At 38.0% G+C, this 22,779-nt stretch overlaps 1 protein-coding gene across 6 annotated transcripts in view; it reads right to left on the bottom strand.

The window, feature by feature from the left end:
• Positions 1 to 22,779, bottom strand: part of FGF14 (fibroblast growth factor 14) — a 420,876-nt gene that overhangs the window by 8,172 nt on the left and 389,925 nt on the right. For all 6 annotated transcript variants that reach the window (XM_074859333.1, XM_074859335.1, XM_074859338.1 and 3 more), the window contains one exon: positions 1,388 to 1,586. In XM_074859333.1, the coding sequence (XP_074715434.1) occupies positions 1,388 to 1,586 (199 nt within the window). The remainder of the gene's footprint in view (positions 1 to 1,387; positions 1,587 to 22,779) is intronic.

Genomic DNA, 22,779 nt, shown 5'->3' with positions numbered 1-22,779 from the left:
GGAACTATAAAATAAGGAATTATATAGCAGAGCTGTCATATTTGATGACTCTCACGGGCAATGTAAAGCAAGTTATTTCTAAGCCTTGCCTAAGCTATTTTGATAGAGTCTGAGCATCCAAACATTAATGAAAAAAGTAACTTCTTTCCTAATCCATATGAACTGACATTGCTTTTAAAAATGCACTGGCTTTGCCTCCCTACAATTCTTATAATTTAATTTAAAGGGATTGATATATAAAGCGTCAATATGGTTGAGAGCTCATGAAAATACTGTAAGCTTTTGCAAGACAAGGAAAGCACGAAGGCATCAACTTGAGTTCAAATATGAATCATAGAATGGTTTGGGTTGGAAGGGACCTTTAAAGATCATCTAGTTCCAACCCCCCTGCCATAGGCAGGGACACCTTCCACTAGATCAGGTTGCTCAAAGCCCCGTCCAACCTGGCCTTGAACACTGCCAGGGAGGGGGAAGCCACAAAGTGGATGAAGTGAAGTTAAAACATAGGATTATTCAGATTCTTTCCTTATGATGGAACTCTAAAATATTTAACAAACTGATCCTTTAATCAAAATTTTAAGTTAAAATGTTAAAAGAAATGAGTCCGGTAACTAAAGCATTACTCGGGTATGTGTTTTCAGATGTTAAATAGTGAGATAATTTCCAGAATGACTGAGGCTATGTGTAGTAATAATATCAATGAAATTTGGAGTGCCGTGAAGACAAGAAGAAAAAGCAGCATAGGCTTATAAAGTCCTGCAGAATACATAGGATAACCCAAAAGTTCCAGGATATAAATGAATGTATTTTTCAGAGAAGGCGTGACATCATTTTAGTGTGTAAGGTTAGCATGACTTTTATTTGCTTCTATCTTGGTTTAAAGGTCAAGTTACACAAGTTACATGCATTGCATCAACTGGCTCAGTAATAGAGTATGATTTATTTTATAAAGAGATTTTTGTGTTTTGTATTAGAAAGCTTTTACTTTGAAATGCTGACATTTCATCCATTCCCTTTATAACTCCCAATTATCCTGCAATGTCCATTATTTCATTCTGCTTAATGAAAGGACTGTTTTCTCACTGCAAGACTCACAACAGCTTTTGTCTCTACCGAGAGGATATTTTAAAAACAGCACAAGGCACTTCCACAAAAGATTTATTTTCTTGTAAAATGACCTCTTAATCCCTGGAAAAAATGTTTTTACATATGCCTTTTCTAGCATCACTATGCTGAAGCACAAAACTGCTCCATGAATCCTGGGGACTGTCATTTGGAATGGCCCCTGTGCGGGGCATGCACATTCACAAAAGGTGTTTTAGAAACCATTCCCTCTTATTCTTGTGAGATTTATAGGAGGATCTGCCAGTGATGGACTGAGTCTCACCTTCCAATGGCTTGGGTAGAAAATGAGCTGCTGGTTTTGTTTTCTTCACTCTGTTTCCTTTCATGACCTGCCCTTCTTTGTTCAGCCCCAAGAACCAGGCCCTCCCGGATTCCTGTTGTCTGTAGAGCATGGATGAGTAGATTACATAATAATTTTCAAAAACAGACTCCTTGAATTTGCACTCTGGTGTAAAAAGTTCCTGTGGGAGGAAAAGTAAATGTTAAACGATATCTCTAAAGTGCAGCTTCTGTTTTGTTAACTTACAAATAACCTCTTGATAAGTTTAATATATGACTTATAATAAGGTTCTGCTTTGAGACCAGGAGATCTGTCTTCCTCTAGATGACTTTCAGGTGAAGTTATAACACCTCCCATAGATGCCTCTGTTTTCCCATCCATGCAACAGGGACGGTGTATTTTCAAAGTACAGAGGAAGTGACACAGGCATAAAAACACCATTTAAAATACAGGAATAATTATTATTGTACTTATTTTTCTGATAGGATATTCTTGTAAAGAATAAGAAAGTCCATGCTAAAATAGCATTAATGAGAAAACAGTTGTTCAGTTTTACCATACTAAATGTAACAAACTCCCTCTATGGTTTATAACAACTAATATTTGATGCTTAAAAATTGCTGCTGCCAACATATTAAAATTTATATAATTTCCTAGAATAGACACAGCCTTAAACACCCCAGGAAAACACTATTTTGATGTACAAATTTCTGTACAAAGAAATGTAATTCCTAATGACATCCTTGGTGTTCATCCCAATACTGGTAATGCTTCCAAAAGTCATACTCAGTAACAGAGCAGTTGTTCTAAACTCTTTACTAAGGTTAACCTAAGCACAAACTTCTGGAACCCCGTAGCCAAATTAATTTTATTTTTTTTTTAATAACACAATTAAGAGTAACAAAATAAACAGTGCGAGTGTATATTGAGACAGTTTACCAAAATCCTTTGAAAAAAACACCAGCAAGTTAGCAAGCAAATAAAATACCATGAGAAAATAGGATTCTGTGTGAATGTGATTTTCAGTCTTTGGACCCATCTGCTGAAACCTGTGGAAGATAGGCCCTTCATAAAAGGAGGAGGTAGTTGTGGGAAGGTGGGAGGTGGCTTGCTAAGCTTTCTGAGCACAAAGTTCTCAGCCCTGAATCCTTTTTATTCATATTTCTTTCAGTTATCTTTCCCAAGAAGTAAAAATCTCAAAAAGTCATATATTTTCACTTCTCCATTCACAGTATATTTTTCTTTTTCCTTTCCATTTCCTTTTGCTCCTGGCCCCATGCAGTACTGATTCAACACTCTGCAGGTAATGTGTTTTCAGGGTCTCTATGCCATCCCCAGCTGCTTATATACTGTAAGAATTTCACAGCTGTTTCTGTCACAGATTTCCTTTCTGGAAATCAAAGTCCTTAAAGACACCGTCCCCATACCAGAAAGCACAGATGAAGTGCTTTTCTGAATCTGCACTAAATGTCACTTAGTGCACAAACAAATTCTCCTAATGTTATGGGGTACACAGTATTTGTATTGCCACGGCTTAAGTTAACCCCTGTAAACAAAGCTGTCTTGATGGACACCAGGCATACTATTTGCTTTTTCTATTACGGAGCAACTTTTAACCTCAAATAAAAAGAATTAGTGTATTTTATCCAGCAACAAACTAAAAACAGTTACTGCAGCAGTTACTGCAGCAGCTGGGAAATAATTTGTGAACCTGCTCTAGAATAGGTTGCTTTGTCTGAGTGAGCAAGTACTCTTAGTGTCTATAGGTCACACTCATTTACAGGATACAAAAAATATTATCTGATGTGTGCAATGGCCATCTTTCTGCACTACCACTTCTTTATCACCTATGTGCACAACTGCGTATATATACACATGCAGAAATGCAAATACAGTCTGTACTAGAGGCAGCAAAAGCTAATGACAAACAGTACCTTCTCCTTTGCCACAAGGCTTTTTCTCTCTCTTTTCCAAGACTTTAAGACATCTGTTGTTTGTGTTAGTCTCCTTTCTCCTCCACTGATTTCAAATCACAGTAGGGCTCAAGGAGACTCAAAATAAAACCAGAAGGCAGGGTGGCATGCTAGAGGGAATGCCTGTTAAAGCCTAGCACAAGCATTTACATGTGAGTCATGTTTCTCCGCTGTTGAAACAGCAGATGCTAATCAGGAAATGCCTACACAGCTCTCCTTATTACCTGCTTCACTGCAAATGCTACCCCCTGTGTTCCCCACTAAGTTTTACTTCCTTGTAAAGCTCAATTACCATAAACACTACTTCTTAGCCAATACTCACTTTTTGCTATAAACAAAAGCTGTTTGTCATTCCATGCTCCTCTGTACTAGAGATGGTTGGCTGCCTGTAAAAGCTATTTGTGTGATTTCACAAATATCCATTAGGACACTGAAACAAGATTCCTTCAAATCATATCCCACCTGTGAATCAAACCTGGCTCTTTTCTCTCTCATCTCTTTGGCATGTACAGTAGTGTTTCTGACAGCGCACAGCATATGAAGTGGGAGGTATTTACCAAGTCAAAAAAATGGATGATGTCAACAAAATTACTTGGCTACTCCTGGATGCAGACTGATAGACTGGACAAACTGGCATCATTACTATTTCTTAGTTATGAAAAGCATGGTAATAGATTGTTAATTATTTTTTGGGGCATATGAGTAGGAGCCAAACCTGAATACTGTATTCTGCTCAAAAGTATCACAGCTATCCTCTAGATGTCTGGGTAGCGTAACAGCTTTTGGATACCCAGTATATTAGGATGCAATTCTGCCTGGGATAAACTCTCAGTCAAAAAGTCACTTAAATATATGTTACATTAGAGCAGGCTAATAGTTCCACCCATGCGGAGAGTATTCATGAATGAAAATTAGGCATCTGACGATGACTATGCTGGGCTGCAACCACCAGTTCCTCTGAAGAATTACTCAGAAAGACTTCTGAAATGGGCACCTTCCCTGTGGCTCAGGTGGAAACTGAAATATTTCTAAGTTAAAAGCAACGTCTAAAGCCTTACCTCAGACATCATCTCAGCTGGCTGAAAAGCTCTAAACACCTGTATTTCCTCCAGTAAAGCAGCCACGACTCCTAAAATACTGTTTCTGCATGTGCCTAGGCCAAATCTAGAGCTGTATACCTAAGGCTCAACCCAGTAGAAGCTCTCAGAAAATTACCAATGTGCTAACAGCACTGACTTTAAAAAAAAATCATCCACAGATTACTTTATTCAAGTCCATTGCTGGAGGGAAAGACAGTACAAGGGCATTTTATAAGAGAAACTCAATGGTGAGGGCACTCCCCTAGGCTGCCTGCCTATCTGTATCCAACCTGAAGGAATCTGAATCTACATCTGGCTGACATGAATCATTTAGATCTTCCCTACAAGAATGACTTTTTGGGTTTTGATCCAGGACAGTCTTTACACTTTGCATTAGGAAGTGAATGAATAAATTGCAAAACCAGACATGACGTGCAAACAAGAACTTGTGCTCAGGATTTCTCTTCCAAGGTCAGTGCCCAGATTTAACCTGTAGTCTTATATAAAAGGTGGTTTCCTCCTGTCAAAGCAGCATTTGAAAAATGAAGTATATACCAACTTCCAATTTCCAAAACCCCAGGAGTGGGTTTTGGCTGTAAACTACAATCTGATACAGCTTCCTGGGTCCTAGAGAAGTGAAGGATGTATTAAATTGCACCTTGCTGAGAAGAATTTTCACTTGGATATTTTTGCCAGCTTCCCATCAAGCTTTTGCTTGATGTGAGTCATATTTGGAGATGTTTTAATTCTCCTGGTTGCTGTAGCATTAGTAAGTATCACAACACACAGGTTGTGGGTTCAAACTCTTGGAATCAAAAAGTTCTGTCAAGGGGGAGTTCTCAGTTTTGGGGTCCCCACCACTGTTGCCAATACTCAACTTTGTAGTAGTACATCATAATAGTGGAGCCTTAGCTCATGGAGACATGTGGTGGTGTCAGAATCTACTTTCATTTAAGAACAAAACACAAATGAAATAAAGAAAAAAGAGCCATTATCCACCTCTCAAACTTAGGAGTGCCTGAATGAAGGAGCTCAGGTTACCTGTGTTGTGAACATGGAGATATAAGGATTGTTGGAAAGCAATTCAGATGACAACTGAGATGAATTCCCTACCAAGTAATTTATTTTTGTCAATCAGAGGTTGAAGTCTGACATGAGGAAGCTAGGCACCTCCATGCTAATCAATAATATGGCATAGCAAATGACTATAGTTCAAAATCAAAGTACAGAAAACTTTACTATCTATCCCACAAGTCATTGAGTAAATGAAAATTTTTGAATGAGTTATCAACGTAACTTCTAATTGCTGGGTTTTCACAATGTAGTCTGTTCAATTTAGCTAGCTTTAATGAAGTTGCACATATTCATTTGTAGCCACGGTCTTTTCACTTGAAATAATCCCCACAAAGCATGAAGTTTTTCTGCTACGGCTCTCAGAAGAAATAATTATGCAGCTATGGACAAGACACCTATGCTGCAAACCACAGAGTTGCAAAGTAAAAACTAGCATGACAACACAGCTAGCCATATAGCTTCTAGATACTGTTTAAAAATTATATGAACATCTGCAATCTTAAACTATATCTCTGTTCAGTAAGTAAATCAATAATGAACTGTTGGGGCTGAACAAAAAGTACCCTTCTGCTGCACACCATGAGGGACAATGTAAGACCATGGCTTTACTGTGGTCATCAAAACAGGCAGTTCAAGGACAAGGGCTTCCACAAAAGTTTCCTCCTTCTGCTCCTCAACCTTCAAGCCTCTTTAAATTTGTGTTTTATTCTGAAATACAGGAAAGGAGGGTATCATTCTAGTTACAGCTCACAAAAGTGACATAGCTAGCAGTCATCCTCTTGAATTGTAGCCAGCAGCAAATAAGGAGGCAGTGGATTCCCCTGGAGATGGGCACAATGGCACTCGTTCAACACACCGGGCAGCAAAAGCGCAGCTGCAGGCTGAACTAGCTACAGCTTCTCCTTGGTGCCAGGCAGAAAACATAACCGCAAGACAAACTCAAAGAGGTTGCCAGGCAAGGAACAAGCCAGTCTAATCAACCACTGTAAAAATAACCTGATACTATTTATTATTTGCACTTAGAAGTCCAGGTCATGTAACAGGACCTCAGCACTTTGGAAGTACAGACCAAGTGGACTCTGCCCAATGTGAACACCTTTCATTCCAAATAGCAATTGATACAGGGGGGGAGAAAAAAAAAAAAAACAAAACCGAAACATTTGAGCATGCTAGTAGGTGGTTGTTGAACATTTTTTGTAGGAATGATGACAAAGGATTTTTAAGGAGAGACTGAAGAAAGGACAACACTAGCTTTGTGGAGGCTTGTGGGAAACTTCTGCAGAGTGAGAAAAGCAGCATAGAGTCAGCACACAGGTACTTTTGGGGTTAGAGGCTAGCAATACAGGAATCAAAAGAAGGAAGTGGCATTTTAATAGTGGATAGAAAGGTTGGAAATGACTCATGAAGAAGGGCCTTAAAACTGAGAAGAATCAGTGTTTAGTGAGGAGAAGGCACTCAAAAGAGAAGAGAAATACAGTTAAAATAATGAAGCTGGGAAATGAACTTCATAGCAGACTTCTGAATGGAGATCAGGGGGGTAGCACTGTATTTCTCAGTGCGGGAGGGGAGGATGCTGGAGTAATCAAGATGTGAAATGATAAGATACCAGAAAACAGCTGCAGTGCTGTAGAAGGGCAAAAGGCCACATCATAGACATATTTATGCAGCAAGACCTGTAAGATCTGAAGGCTTCATCTGCACATGAGAACCGGAAAATACCTAAACTGATATTTCTCTGACTTGCTGCACATTGAATTAGGTGAGTTAGACTACCTTCTTACAGTATACCTATTTGACAAATGCTGGTGTGAGAGAATAAAAAATAGTTACTTAAGATTTCCCATCCATAGCAACAAATTTTTCCAACTCTTAATCTGGCCAAAAAGCTACAGTTCAAAATGATCTTGTACAAGAGTTCCTTTTCAAATGGCAGAAAACCCAGCAATACGTGGTTAGGTACTTTATGGATTAAGGAGAAATTGATACTATGTTCCCTGTATGTTCAGAAGACATCTAGCTGATCTGGGCCTAAAAGCCCATAATACAAACATAATTTTAAAACATGAAAACAAGAACAAGCAAAGTTGGCAGAATTTTCTATGTGCAAACTGGCCAAGTAAGATACCAAGGAACATGAAGCTTTAGCTGCCACTACAAACCATGCAGTGACTTTAGTAACAAAGCTTCAAAATAAAAAGCAGTAATATCTGAACCTGCCAATCCTACAGATGCCCCATGAAAGCAGCACATGCTCAGAAGTCCGTTCACATACTTTCCACAGTCTTCTGACAGAAAACTTCCTTAATAGACTAAACAGTCAGAGAATACCATTATTGGCTCTTCAGTTAGTGTTATTTCTGTTCTCTGGAAGATTCCTAAACACATGGACTTTAAAAAAAATAAAAAAAAAAATGCACTTGGTGTCACGCAGGTAAAAAACAGGGATCATTCTTGCTGGTTAAAGAATCAGTGAGAGTGCAGTAAGGATGTCAGTGTGCAAAAGCAAAACTTTTGGCTGCAATAATTGTCTCATTTTTTACTTTTTAAGAGACTGGAAGATGTGAATATCACTGCTTGTAAAGAAACAAAACGCAACTTTTGACTAAATTAAGGTAAAAGCAAATGTAAATCAATGCTATTGCAAGTATTAGCAGTTACTAAATTGGGATTATAATTAGAAGGGATATGACTGGCAATATTAACAATGTAGAAATTTTTTATTCATGTGCATTCATGAGCACCTAAAACAAGGTGATGAATAAAAGCCACATAACATACATAAAGACAAACTAACAAAAAATAGCTTCGACAGATTTCTGTGTGTTTAAGATGGTATTGATTGCAGCCTGAATTTGGCTTCATTTTCTGTCCAGATTGAAACAGAACTTAAAACAGCTTGGATTACAAAAACTTCCTTGTTTCATAACAGAAAAGTTGCTTTGCTTACAACTAGCAGCTATGGCCATATTAAACTATAATTTATTAAAGGCAATAATATTTTGTATCAAAGGCAGAGCACATATTCATCACTTCCATAAACTTACCATTTGCAAGACTAAACAATGATGTCAGATAAAAGCATATTTTAGTTAATAACTTCAAGAATGATCCCAAAATACTACTTATATACATGCCAGAAGTCTTACATATATCTCTCTCCCCACCCACACAGAAGTTAGTATTATATTACAAGCAGTGCTCAGCTATTATGTTCTTTTGATGGACACCTACAATTCAGAGTCATCAACTCAGTGGGACATGGCTAAAATAGAACAAAATTTCCTTCATATAAGCTTTTCTGATGTATGTTATTTAAGGTTGTACAGTTCAACTCCAAAAGTGATCTAATGTGTTTGAAGTGAAGTCCATCACGCAGATCTGAATCATGACCCTATCATTAGGAGTTAGTGAATCAAGGTTGTTTAAATTTGAAAGAAGGTTTGGTGGAGCAGCCTGGAAATAGTTAATAATTTTTAAAATGAACTTTATGGCATTTGTGCGCCAGAACTAGAATCCTTCAACAAAAATTGAAGAGAAGAACTGCTAAAAAAGTGTTGCCTCACCTGAATAAAAGAAGCAAAATAAATTTTAGAAATATTAGTGATAAGCCAAATTTGTAACTCTGGGTTTAGAATGGGCTGCAGCCCACTGATAGCCATCACATGTTATAGCATATGATCAAGTATAATATCCTCCTTCATCCCCACAGACATATAAAGGAGTGTGAAATTATCTTTCTGCTTCAGTCCTGCTCTGAACTTTCACAGAAAAGTGTATTTTTTGGCTTGAGTACATCCTTGGCTTTAAAGGAAATGCAGCCAGAATTCTTGTACCAGTGAAATGAGATATTCTTTCTCCAAGAGCACAATCTCCTCCCCACTTAATCCCCAGCACCTAGCTTCCCTTAAGATTTAAATTTGCAGTAAAAATCTGCTTTAAGGCTTCAGTTTAAACACCAACTATAACTCCTTGCTTTACCAACACAGAAAGACATCTTTTATCTCCTGTACAGCATCTGTGATTAAAGAAATCTAGTATCAATAAGAAAGGCACACGTCCCAAGGCATGACTAAGAGAAATTGCATGTGTTGTAGGGAATATTTTCTTTCACTACCATTATGGGACATTTCGAAGAAGAACGTGAGTAAACCAGCCTGTCTTTCCTGGTTGCTTCCACTCAGAACAGCCATAATTCATCAGCTTGTAGACAGCATCAGGTTCCCAGCTAGAAAAGGTCAGTGCCAAGGGAAAAATGGGACAGCACTAAATTAAGAGACTGAAAGGAAGGATTTAACAACATAGCTGTTGAAACAAACCACGATGGGCTGGGGAAGAAATTCTCATCCAGTCTCCCATCAATCCACCGTTCTGTCCCTGAATGAATAATGCAGGAGGCATACAAAGTACTCTCAGATATAGACTGAACCTTTCCAAATGACAGTGAAATTTTTTGACACAATTTTATCCAGACACTTACAGTCATTACTGTAGACACCTTCTGTAATCCAAATGCCTCAAATAATATAAACTATCAAGAAGAGTAGTATTGAAATGGCCAGGTAGCCAAAAAGAACCAAGGAGGATGACTTTTTCTTACCTTTTACCACTAATGAAATCTCTGCTTCTCTGCAATACACTGAAATGTTGGATAAAGAAAACCAATTTTAGTTTTTGCCACTGCATGACTGGTATAGTAGCCTTAATTAGCTACTATTGTGCAATGTCAGATGGACAGTATATTGTCATATATATGGTGTTGTTACATAGTATTTGCAGACCTCCCTGAGTATGATAGTATAATGTCCATAACTATCTACAAAGGGAAAAGTAAACATAAATAGATGCAAATTCAGAGGTATTTTGTAAGGTATACTTTAGGCTCTTTCAGTTCTACATGTTCCTTCCAAAAGATGTGTGAATTTATGAAAGTTTTAAATGGGTGTCATTTACAAGCTGAGAAGCTAGAAAAAGTTGCAAGAACAGTCAAGTTATAGAAACTGGCCTACTTTAGTGTACTCTGTTTCTTTTTTCTTTACAGTTGTAAGCTTGTTTTTCTGCTTGCAGCCTTTTTTAATGACCTGTCAGTGCATGAATTATACCGCCTAAAGAATCAACTATTATAAAAGACAGGGGCTGGAATGAATAAAAGTCAGTTAGGGTAGGTCAATTATATGAACTTCTTGCTAATGTCTCTTTGTCATCCTTTTTCTGTTTTGCGCTGGACATTCATAAGAAGAACATGAGAGGCAACCCCAGAGGAACCTTTAGTCTGAGGAGACTAATGCAAGGCAAAACCATTCTGTAACGAATGCAATCAATTCTCTGAGAAAATGCATTACCTAAGTCTTCTCTTAGTTTCATGACTCAAATGAGCTGCAGTTGACCACTGAAGGCTGGGAAGAAAAGCGAACAGAGACCACTTTCAGGCGTTTGTTACTTAACTTTTGTTATACAGCAAATACATATTTTAGGAGAAAACCAGCAATTCTTTGCTTCTTTCACTGTGCATCTTCTTGCCCAGCTTTGTCCTTCAGCAGTAAAAGCACTGCTGGAAGTATTCAACAGGTTTTCCTCATTTCCTTCCAAAGCAGCTTTCACATATGAAAAAAAGGGGCCCTAAATCCATTCTCTGTTCTCCTTCCTCCTCTCCTTTTCCAATGAGAAGGTAGAAAATGATGAACGTCAAATCTTAAAGATGGCCAAAACCTGACAGGCTGACAGAATCTTAGATATTCTGTACTGTTTCCTGTTATGCATTTTCATTCTCTAATAGAGATGGATGTCTAAAACACTGTTTCACTTAAATATAAAAAGTGAATGCACATATGATGGGACACCCAATGGAGTGCTGCCCACCACATAACGTCTGTCCAGAAAAGACATCACAGGAGCGAAGTTGTGTCTTGAAATTAATGAATATGAACAAAAATCCTAAATTTCTTGCTAGCATTTTGAAATGCAAGTGCAGAAAATATTTTTTTATATCTATATCACTTGCAAATAGTAATTTTCCCTAAAAAAAAAGTCTCTTATATTTCAGTTCATCCAGAGATCTAAAAATATTTTCCTGTTATTATTTAATTTTCATAGCATCTACATAACTGTTACTTCAATTATCCATTATCAGAAGAACCTTAAAATACAGAGATTCACAACCAAACATTCAAAAGCTGTATAGTGAATCAATACCAAAGACAGAAAATCCATTTTGTCTCCTATTTTAACTAAACAATTAGTGAGAAATAAAATGTCAGCCTCTGAAAGGTATTTTTGGAATGGCATCATGTCGTTAACCAGTCAGAAGTGGCAAAAGGAAACAAGTCAGACACTTTTGCGTGTATCATTATATGTTAAAAAAGCAGAAACTTAATGTATCTCATTAAATAGGAGATGATTACACGCAGCTCCTAACACACACTCAGCAGCAATGCTTGTTTTTGTTATGGATGGGTAACAGCAGGATGATTATAGATACATCCTGATGCTCAGATAAAATTCCTCTTTTAGCAACAAGCTTATAAAGGTTGATTATGAACAATGTGAATATATACATGTCTGGCAAAACCCACAAAGATATAAAACCAGAGTGGTAGCAAAGGATTAGGGCTTTTTATTTGCCTCAGTGTTACAATATGCATTGCAGAACTAAAAAAAATGTTTGGAAATAGTTTTACCAAATAACATTAATACAACAATAAACAAAGTAAGATTTTTATCCATAGCTGCTGGCAACTGAGTGATAATCAATGCCACTACTTGCTCAAGGTGTTAGAAATCTGACAATTTCCCATAAAATCAGTTAGCCCCTTGTTCTCAAGCCTCTACCTAACTCGTCTATTATAGCATATTCCTAAAGCTGTCCTGTGGAAAGTCAAAGCTTAATATTGCTTGGATAACAACATATTGATCCTAGAGCAATTTCAATCTATTCATGAACAATCCTGATGAATAATGAAATGTACAAATATCCAGCTTTTAACCCTTCTAATCTGTACGTGAGGAATGCAGACAGCAAAAGGAAAAAAAAGAATAATCACTTTTCTTTTGGCATCTACAGTACTCTAATGGGAGGACTAACTCCTCTATATCCTATTGCTTTTCAGCAGAACGCATTATACCACACCACACAAACAACAGTTTTTACAAAGAGGCTCAGCTGTGGTGACTACGTTTCCAAGAAAGCAATGAGGTTTTGCTCAAGATTACAGTTGCTTTTACTGCTACTTGGAAGTGAATTTACATCACCTATGTTAGTGAGAAATGGAGGTTCTTCCTTCCTCTTTGCCAACATGGCATTAAAAATGCATTATCTATTGACTTGAGTGGCTAATTGCAAAGATAAACTGAGCTAGAAAACATATAATACTATTGAACTGTGTATAAAAACAATTTGAGGCATAGGATCAGGGTCAAAACTATAGCCTACTCAAAAGAGCAAGTCAATCTGTAACCCACCTTCAACTGGCAAAGGAAACACAATCAAGACACATATTAAGGTGTTCCCTACTACATCATCTGTAAGAAGCAGGAGCAAATGGCTGAATGCAAAGAAACGACTGTTTTAAGGTCTTACAAACAGCCTATTGATTATTAAAGTAAAAAGCATGGAGGTGAAAATATCAGGTATTTTGATTTCCAAGTCTGTTGGAAACACAATTCTTCACTGGTTCACCAAAGCTGAGGACAGCTTTTCATATCTTTCTTTCACAAGAAAGGTATGCATCAAGCCATAGTGCACACAAATGATGAACTGCAAGAGACAATTCAGAAGGGCTGGAAACGGGCTGAACTTCAGCCAGTGACTTGGTTACCCCCAGCTGATGCCTGGTGATGCCTCTGAAGTTACCTTGATCTCAGTTGCCTTTTCAGAGAGCCATTACTTTACCTGTGGGTTATGAGCACTAATTTACCACTCAGACCCTGGGTCTGTAGACCCCTGTGGTCCTTGATGACTCACATAACTTTCCTCTTACACATTTTTTCATTGCTTATAATTTATTTGAAGAGCTTTGGGGTTGTTTCCTGTATTAAAACTCCTGTTTTCTCCTTAGCCATGATGGTAATCCTATGCTCAAGTCTGTGCCTATGCTGATGCATTATTTCTTGTGGCCAGAATGTCCTCCTCACCCTTCATGCCCACCTGCTGGCTCCAGCTCCGGCCAAGGGCTTTTCCCCAAGCAGGGAAATTCAGACAAGACAATGCACACATGCACTCGTACATCCTCTCACCCTACAAACTTAATTCTAAACTTCAGCATTGTGGTCATAGACAGTGGAGATATTTCCCTAGATTACCTGCCCTCAGAAGGATTTCTTACTTGTTTTTCAGGTAATATCCTGTCATTCCTCCCCACTGGCTTTTTTATATTCTTTTTTGTTAATATGTATGTACATGGCTGTCTTCTTTTCTGTATGTGCCCATGTCTCACAGACATTAAGAAAACCCACCAAAACAAAACAGAATGAAAAAAAAAATCTAGCAAGTTTGCTGTTTTGAGAAAAGCTTGGAGCAGAAAAAAAATAAAAATTATCAGCAAGGAAGAGAAAAAGATGTCCCACCACTAGACCATGCCTTAATTCCTCCAGAGCAGAGTTCCTTGTAATTATTTTTCCTACATATGCAAAGTAATTCATTGACGGCTGTCATACTGTCAAACACTGGCCATGCTTTTGTAAGATTGTGCCTCCTTGTTTACAAGATTGTGGAATTTTTTGTCTTTTAGTATTTGTTGATCTATGTTCCATTTTTCTTGTCCATTTCCTTCAAGTCTTTCAAGAACCTTTTGAACTATATTTTCTCTTTCATTCTCCCACAATAATCAAACCATCAGCATATTCAAAATGTTGCTACAGGCCATATGAACTCCTTTTTCCTGAGAATGTCACAATGACTGCATGCCTGTTTCCATGCCCATATATGCCGAGGAATAGATCTGTTTACCTTGACCTTAAATTGACATCAAATAGGACAAAGATTTAACTTCCTCCTATACTTTCATCCTTGAGCTATGAACACACAACTCTCTTATCCTCAGCTTTATCTGGATTCCTAATTTCTCCCATTGTGTCTCAAAGGCATTGCATTGCATGCATGCATAAAATGTATCACAACTGCATATCTTTTGTTCTTATTCCTATTGAATTAGTACAGTAAGTTCTTAATTAAGCAAAGATGCAGATAAAGCACCTATGTTTAGACTGAAATTTCTGTTCCATTTGTTTACATTTCTTTTAGCTTCCATCTTTCACATTGGTCAGTTAGATACTAGCAGTCCCATGTAAGCCTGTGCATAAGAGTCTGTTTTTCAATACTTTACTCACCACAACTGAATTTGGTCCTCATGCCTGTATAAATACAGAAATAGAGACAGATGTGTTCTTTTTTGTCCCTGAAAATTCCCTGTGCTGCTGCCTTTGTATAGTCAACAGGTAATTTTTTTCCTTGCTGCTCATAATTCCTTACAAAACATGATTTGCAGCTATATCTTCATCAAAAGGAAAGTTAAAACAAGCAGACTTGAAAGAGGCAGCCACAAAAGGAGACATTAGATTTGTTGGATTTTTTTCTCCTTTTTATTTTTTTTTCCACAAAAGCATTTGCACCTGTTTAGAGGGGGCAGGGGGTGAAAGATAAACACCATGCATATGATTCACAAATATGTTTCACCATATGGAAAGAAAGATGGACCAGAGAAAAGGGGACTTATTTTTCCTGTTCTGCAGTATTTTTTAATTACACCTCTCATTAGCAGAAAATACAACAACACAAGATGTCATTCAATACATACATTCAAAACCTAAATAAAATATCCTACAGGATAATGGGACTGAAGGAATCCATTGTGTATATCTGCATAATAAAAAAATACATTTCTTCCATATGAAACCAGAATATATTAAATATTGCAGTAGCCTTCAACTTGGAGGTTTAGATACATGAGCTCCACTGAAGAGGCAAGCAAATGCAACCTTTTGACTGAGACTGAAGCAGCTGGTTTCACTCAGTGCATGTCAGGCTAATCTCACCAGTGCTAACTCGTGATGGCCTAGAGGGACTGACAGAATACCACATCTCTAATCATGCCCTCTGCCGCACAGGCACACCCCTTACAACAAGGGGCAAGCCTGCAGAAGCGGCTGTTTCTGGAGTGGAATCAAGTGTAAATGAGAAACATGCTTTCTGTGTCCATGATCTCCAAGGGCCAAGGTGAGGACAGAACACAGACACATTTTAAAATGCATTAAAAAAATTATTTGTGGAAGAACAAACGAAAGAGTGGACAAAGAAAGGGAGATGTGACTGCAATAAATGGAAGATTTTCCAAACTATTTTCTGTGCTATGCTGCCTTGTGTTGGTTTTGTTTTTGTTTTTTTTTTTTAAGAGAAATTTAGCTGTGAGTTTTAACCTATCATCAGTGGTATTTCCTCAGGACTTTGTTCCTGCCACGTCCATTCCTTTGTAAAGACTTTGTAAAGCTTTGTAAAGCTACTGAAAAAAAGCACTGAGTTTAGGGACTATTACCTATTATTCTGTTCAACTATCTGATTTCTCTAATGGGTTGAGTATATAGAGATATGGGAAAATAATAGTAAGGAGATCAAGTCTCCTCATAGAGGGTTGGAGATGCTGTATTTCATGCATCAAAAGTGAGATTGCAGAGGCATTATAGGAGAAATCAACCAACAGAATATGCAATTGAGAGTATAAAACTTACAGCAGGTGACACACCCTCTTCAGGTGACCTGCCTCTTCAGTTTGCCTGTCAGGTCTTTTTAATTGTTTGTACTTTTGGCCTAACTAAAAGCAAAGAAACAAGCAAAAAAAAAAAAGCCAAACCATCTAGATATTTTTGAAATGTGAGTAACTTTCTACTACATAATTTCAATATTTTAGTACAGATATATCACTTGCCTAATCCAAGGTTAATTCTTTATACACTGAAGGTCTCAAACAGCTGGAAAAAAAGACAATTCTTATATGTCCTTGTTAGCTAATTATATGTCCTTGTTAGCTAATTAATGATCATCTATCAGATCTATTAGTGCTTAAAATAGCAGCAATTGTGTTGGGTTTTTTGCAAACAATCACACATACACTTATGTCTGAAGTAAAAAAATAAACATTTATTTTTAAATCCACATTTAAATGTAGATTGGTTTGTGGTACAATTTGTTTGGATTCCTGACAATGTAACATCTCTTTAGCATTTAAGACCCAGTCATCTTTACTGATGCATTACCTTGCAGTCAGTATTTCACCAAGCATTCAGAGGTGCCAGCAGGAAGCACCAAGATATTTGGGAAATCTCAGGGTGCAGAGCAGGTAATTTGGCTGCCAGTAACAGGCTGTGAAGTTCCAAATGAGACTGATCAGAGAAAGAAGAAACCTTCTTCTTCAGGTTGTGCACTGATACGGTGCTCTGTCGGCGACTGAAAGACAAGTGCTGTTGCTGGCAGCTGCCCCTGCATGTGTGCATGCAGGGGTGTCACTTCTGCTGGTTCTGGGAAACCATCAGCCTGTGAATTGAAGCCTCCCAAGAAAAAAAAGCAGCAATTAAAACAACGCTGCCAGTAAATGTAAATCAGAGGCGTTGGATATATCTGCCTCCTCCAGTCACTACTTTGAGAAAATGAACTTGTATGAGATCAATAATTAGAAAACGGGGAGCCACTATGAATCACGTTCACAGTTTCTGCTGAGGTGCTCAGTCCCCAGCAATCGGAAGAACATGTTGTTTACATTGTGCATGATTTACATCAATAACAAGACTGGTATTTCATAAAAAAGCAGAAACAGAAAAGCTTTTTTCTTTTTTTTTTTTTTTCCCTTTTCATTTCTGTTAAGCTTTGTATCTTCAAAGGTCTGTACTACTAATTCCACCCACCATTGCCAGCAAATAGATTGGAAAAAAGTCTTTGGAGTACATTTTATAGCTTGGAAAACCTGGGAAATTGAGATTAAATGCAACATTTTCAAAGGCGGTGTCTGATTTTGAGATTATTGTTTTAGCAGCGATACCTGGAGGCCAGACATTCAGCTGCGCAGTGCTGAGCAGCCCCTACTCTGCTCTCAGCAGCCTCAGCACTTCTGAAAATCAGGCCAGGAGTTTTGATGCCCAAAATATACAACTATGGAAATATACAACTACAGAAATCTACTCATAAACAATTTTCCCTAAACTCATGAAATCAGACCCATTTTTCAAGCCAGCTAAAATGCACTGCTTGCCAATGTTATGCCTCCTCAGCAAGCCCCAGGAGTGGGCAGGGGCTGTTTCATCACAGGTTGTCCCTGTTATCCCTGTGTTGTCCTGTCTATACCTGCTGCACAACACTCAATGCAGAATTAGATATTTTGCCATCTAACTTAAAGCCAGCCCACATCTAAACACATATGCAGATCAAATGGAATGAAGTGCTGTGGTTGCAAATCAACCTTCAAATCTATTTAGCATGGAGGTGAAAAGCTTTTCTGCTGGTGTTTCAGCAGTGTGTTTAAGAAAAAGGGAATCCAAAGTTTGGAGGACAAACTTTGCAAGTAGGAGAACATACAGAGAAATAGAAAAGAGGAAAAAAAAATGATCCGAACTTCATTTAGGAAGACCTGGACAAATAGGAGGAGTGGACATGGGACAAAGTTGTGTGATGAGACTACAGAAATTCAGAGAAAAAGCAGTACAGATATTCAAGGGACTCAGTCACAGAATCACAGAATTGTCTAGGTTGGAAAAGACCTTGAAGATCATCCAGTCCAACCATCAACCCAACAACAGTTCCCAACTACACCATATCCCTCAGTGCTATGTCGACCCGACTCTTAAACACCTCCAGGGATGGGGACTCCACCACCTCCCAGGGCAGCTCATTCCAACTCCTAACAACCCAGTCTGTAAAGAAATGCTTCCTAATATCCAGTCTAAACCTTCCCTGGCGCAACTTGAGGCCATTCTCTCTTGTCCTATCACTTATTACTTGGTTAAAGAGACTCATCATATGAATTAGAAGAAAAGTTCATATAGACTGAGACACTGTGGGTAAATGCATAGGTCCAAAAATATTGTTAATAGAAACCTCTCCCCCCATATATTCAGTGAAGTGCTAGGGTTTGTTTGCAGAGTTTCTTGTCAATTTTATCACTGCAGAATGGCGTTTTTCTTATTAAAAAGTACCCAGGATCAACAAAACATATCGGATGGGTGGGCCTGAAGGCATACCCTTTCTCAAGTCTGGACACACTGTGGCTCTGTCTCATTTCTTCAGCAGAAGGGGACCGCTTTAGCTGCTGAATCTTCCTGCCACTCCTCCCTTTTTAAAAATCACTCTCCCTGAGTGCTCCACGTGATGCCAGCAGAGTCACTGACCCCAGGATGGAAAGGCAAAGCAGGGAGATTTATATTATCTGCTTGCCAGCCCTCTTCCCAAGCTGTGGACCTTCAGACCCATGCAGGACACTTCTCTAGATCTGGGAAGTGAAAGGGTATGTTCATAGGGCAACTAAATTGCCACAGACATTTTGCAGCCTGTGACTGTAAAAGTAGGCAGAATTCCATGTAAACCACTTTTTCAGAGCTCTGAAGTGAGCAGCATATTTGCTCATGATGATATCCAGTGGAGTACCATCAGCCCCTCGCCTCAGCCCATCAATTTGTGTTAGCAAAGCTATTTTAGAAACTGAAATTAAGTAAATGCAGTCATGTTTACAAAGAAAAGAGGAAAAAACCCCTCTCTGCTTTACTTTTCTAAACTATCAGTGCTCCCAGAATGCTATTGCAGGTATTTTGTTATTTGCTCTTGTCAATAATATCAAAAAGGTGAAATACTTGAGAAAAAAATTAGCCCTTCTCTACACACACAGTGTCTGTCTCTTGCCTGACACTTCTCAGGTTCACGCCTTGTACAAAACCCACAGTCTGCAGACCTTTTACCAAAGAGTTATCTGGTGCCTCAGCTTGTGTATCTATTAAATATTAGACTGACTCAATCCTAATTTACTTTGGGTTACAAAGTAGAGGTAAAATTTTGAGATACTACACTGCTTGGAAAACTGATACAAAAAAATACTTGGGGTCCTCATTGGAGGATAAGAGTTAATGTTTTAATTACTCAGCTCTGTGTGTCTGATTAAAGCATATTTGCTTTTACAACTGAATGTGAGTCATTCTCTTTGGTTAAACTCTAAATTTTACATTGTGATTAAGAGGAGAACTACACAGTTACCCCTGGCCAGAGATTTCACCACGTAGCAACCAGTAAATAAATGACATGGCTCTCTGGATGTTCACATCAGTGCAACTCCATGCCCACCATCACCTAAAAGCAATTACCAGCATGTAGAGTGAGCATTGCTGAGAAAAAAAAAAAAGAAAAAAACCCACCAAAACCACAAAGGAAAAACCAAGCACTGTGTCCAAATGCAGGGGGGTTTCATCACATCAGAGAAAGGAAGAAGATAGAGTGAAGACTAACAGAATGACATAGGTAGTGAAAAAATAAACCTTGCCTTATTCACTTACACTCATTTCCCTGGACTTTTTAAGGGGCCTCAGAGCATGGGCTTCGAAGGCCCTTAAGTCAATTAAAGCCCTGAGTTTATCAAAAACAGATCACACTGTGAGGACACTACAGGGATGTCATTAAAGGTAATTTCTCCAGGACCAGCCTGGCTCCTGCTGGGCATGCGGGTGCTCAGCGTGGGGGAAGCAGGAGGCTGGGGCTGGGGCAGGGAGCTACCTCTTTCCCTGGTATCCGCCCAGGGGTGCGCAGCCAGGTTTTGGGGTCTGCTTGGAAGTCGTCACAGCCTATGGCAGCGGTAAGTTGTGACCTGAGCCTCCCAGCCAAACTATCGAGCTCTGGTGGATGTTCAACATCGTTTGCTTTCGTATTCGTGCAGGCAAGCCTACCAGCTTAGGTGGGTGGGAAGCTGCTCCTGGCCGGGTCACGGCTCAATTTATGAATATTAAAATAGGCTGTCTCTCCCTTCACGGAAACTCAGCAGATACCCGGTTTTCATTATCTCAGCTATTTCTTTATCATGCTTTTATTAGATTTTGCTTCTAAAATCATGTCCTCAAGCAACTGAATTTTTACATCTTTTTAACTTATGTGGAATATTTTTGCACATATGTCACTCCTTGTTTACATCTCAGGGTAAAGGCCTTCTGTAGGTATCACCAGTTAAAAGTAAATAAATTACCACTTGTATTTCACAAAACATATTTTTCTTTCCTGTTAATTCACTGCTTCGAAAGGAAAACAGAATAGTAAATGAACAAAAAGGGGAAAATTATACTTTAATAACATTCTGGTTTATGTGCTTTTAAATGAAATGACAAACATTGTGCAAAAGTTACAATATTAGTACAATCATCTCTATTTTAATGGCATGAACATTTTTCCGACTTGCTGAAACCTCTACCAGGAGTCAATCCTCAGGGCCAATGAGGAGAATGGCAAATAGAGCATATTTCAAAGCTAAGTAAAAGTACCCTTGAATAATTTATAATCATCAATATTTTATGTGTCTAAATATAATATTTATGACTCTCATTTATGAAATTACTTAATGAAATATAAAATGTTATGAGCTATAATTTATTTTATTAAAATGAAAATCAGGAACATTCAATTAGTGGTACGGATAATCTCATCTGAATTGAATCTCTATTGCTGGGCACTCTCTAATTCTTTCTAAGGCTCAGAAGCTGCAGATGCGTTACTTACAGAACAACTGTTCTTCATGAAGAATAGAGAGTCCCTACAGCACCCAGGAGAGTGCTTGTTATGTTTATTTTACATGGAATAAAACAGCAGTCTTAAAAACTCTCCACCGCCTTCGATAACAAAGCCCCAACCTGCAAACACTTACAAATATTAATAATCTTAATTAGTATACCTGACATTAGGAGGACACTCATCTATTTAAACTAAAATATATAAATAACTGTAATTAATAAGATCACTATTTGAAGATAGGTACTCTGTGAAGTATAACAGCTATTTATCAATGCATGTTCCTGTAAGCAGATATGGAGATGACCTGCCATTGATAAAGTCACAGTTGAAAACTGTTAAAACACAGAAATTTATAATCCAGAGATCTGAAACCTAATCTAAGGCAAAATGCCTGGATTGGGATACATTTCTCTCCTATGCTTTCAGAGCTATTTATTCCAAAGTGATAACTGCTTTCACAAAATACTACTCTGCATGATTAAGTTAGCTGCACATGATATGAGTGACAGTGAAGAGAACTAGGTCAGCTGTGATGTTAAAAAAAAAAAAAAAAAGACATTACAGCAGCTATTCTAAAACCAGAACACAAATAATAAAGTTTAAAAAAGGTCTTGGATTGTTTTACAAAAAAAGTCCCTTCCTATTGTTCCATTAAATTTGTATTTTATTCTGTGTTTCTGTTTTCCTCATACTACAAATTGATCCAACTTTTTTCTTGTGAAAAGCGAGATCCCCATTTCCTCAATAGCAAAAAATCTCACATTTGATTCATTACAGAGCAAATGTTATCATCTGATTTAGTAAATCAATACATTTAAACATCTGTTCTGGCAAAGTAATGAGTCTTTTTTCCATACTGAAGGTTACGTATCTCCTTAAATACAATCCGTTTTTAAAACATCTCCTTCTACTGCCTCTCCTCTAAATAATGCTAATACCAGGTTCAGCATCACTGCCCTGTCTTTCTAAGCTCATCTGAAGTCTGAATTAGACAAGGTTCTTACTCAGATGTGCTTTGTTTCTTGTGTATCTTCCTTACAAACCTACTGAGAGATATTTTGGGTTGGGACACAGTTTTTTATTATATGAATCTAAATATATGAGACCAAAACTACAGGATACCAGGGAGTAACCTTAAGAAATCATTGATTTTAAGTTCCAGTTCATGAAACTGATTTACAAGCACTTGCTGAAAGAGAGATGAAACTCCTGAAGTGGAACAGGCTGTAACTAACCCACACAACCCACAAAACTCTTTGCTGTTGTAGCATTAAGCATTTCGGCTCCCCCGAGTGATGGTCTCTTTGGATTTTGAATGCCTCAGTGCTTGAACACACTGGTGATATAAAAAGGCGGTCATATATAACATATTAATGGGAGGTAGAGATGCTACTACTTCTAGCTCAGAACATGGCACTCAACTCTAGAAGGTAAATCCAGGCTTTCCCTGAACAAACTGTAAGCACCACACTGTTATTCGGTCATTTGGTGCCCCTTCTTCCAAATGTGAACATT

The sequence above is a fragment of the Strix uralensis genome, chromosome 2 (assembly GCF_047716275.1).
Source record: "Strix uralensis isolate ZFMK-TIS-50842 chromosome 2, bStrUra1, whole genome shotgun sequence".
Lineage (NCBI taxonomy): Eukaryota > Metazoa > Chordata > Aves > Strigiformes > Strigidae > Strix > Strix uralensis.
This window is presented reverse-complemented; position numbering and strand designations above follow the sequence as displayed.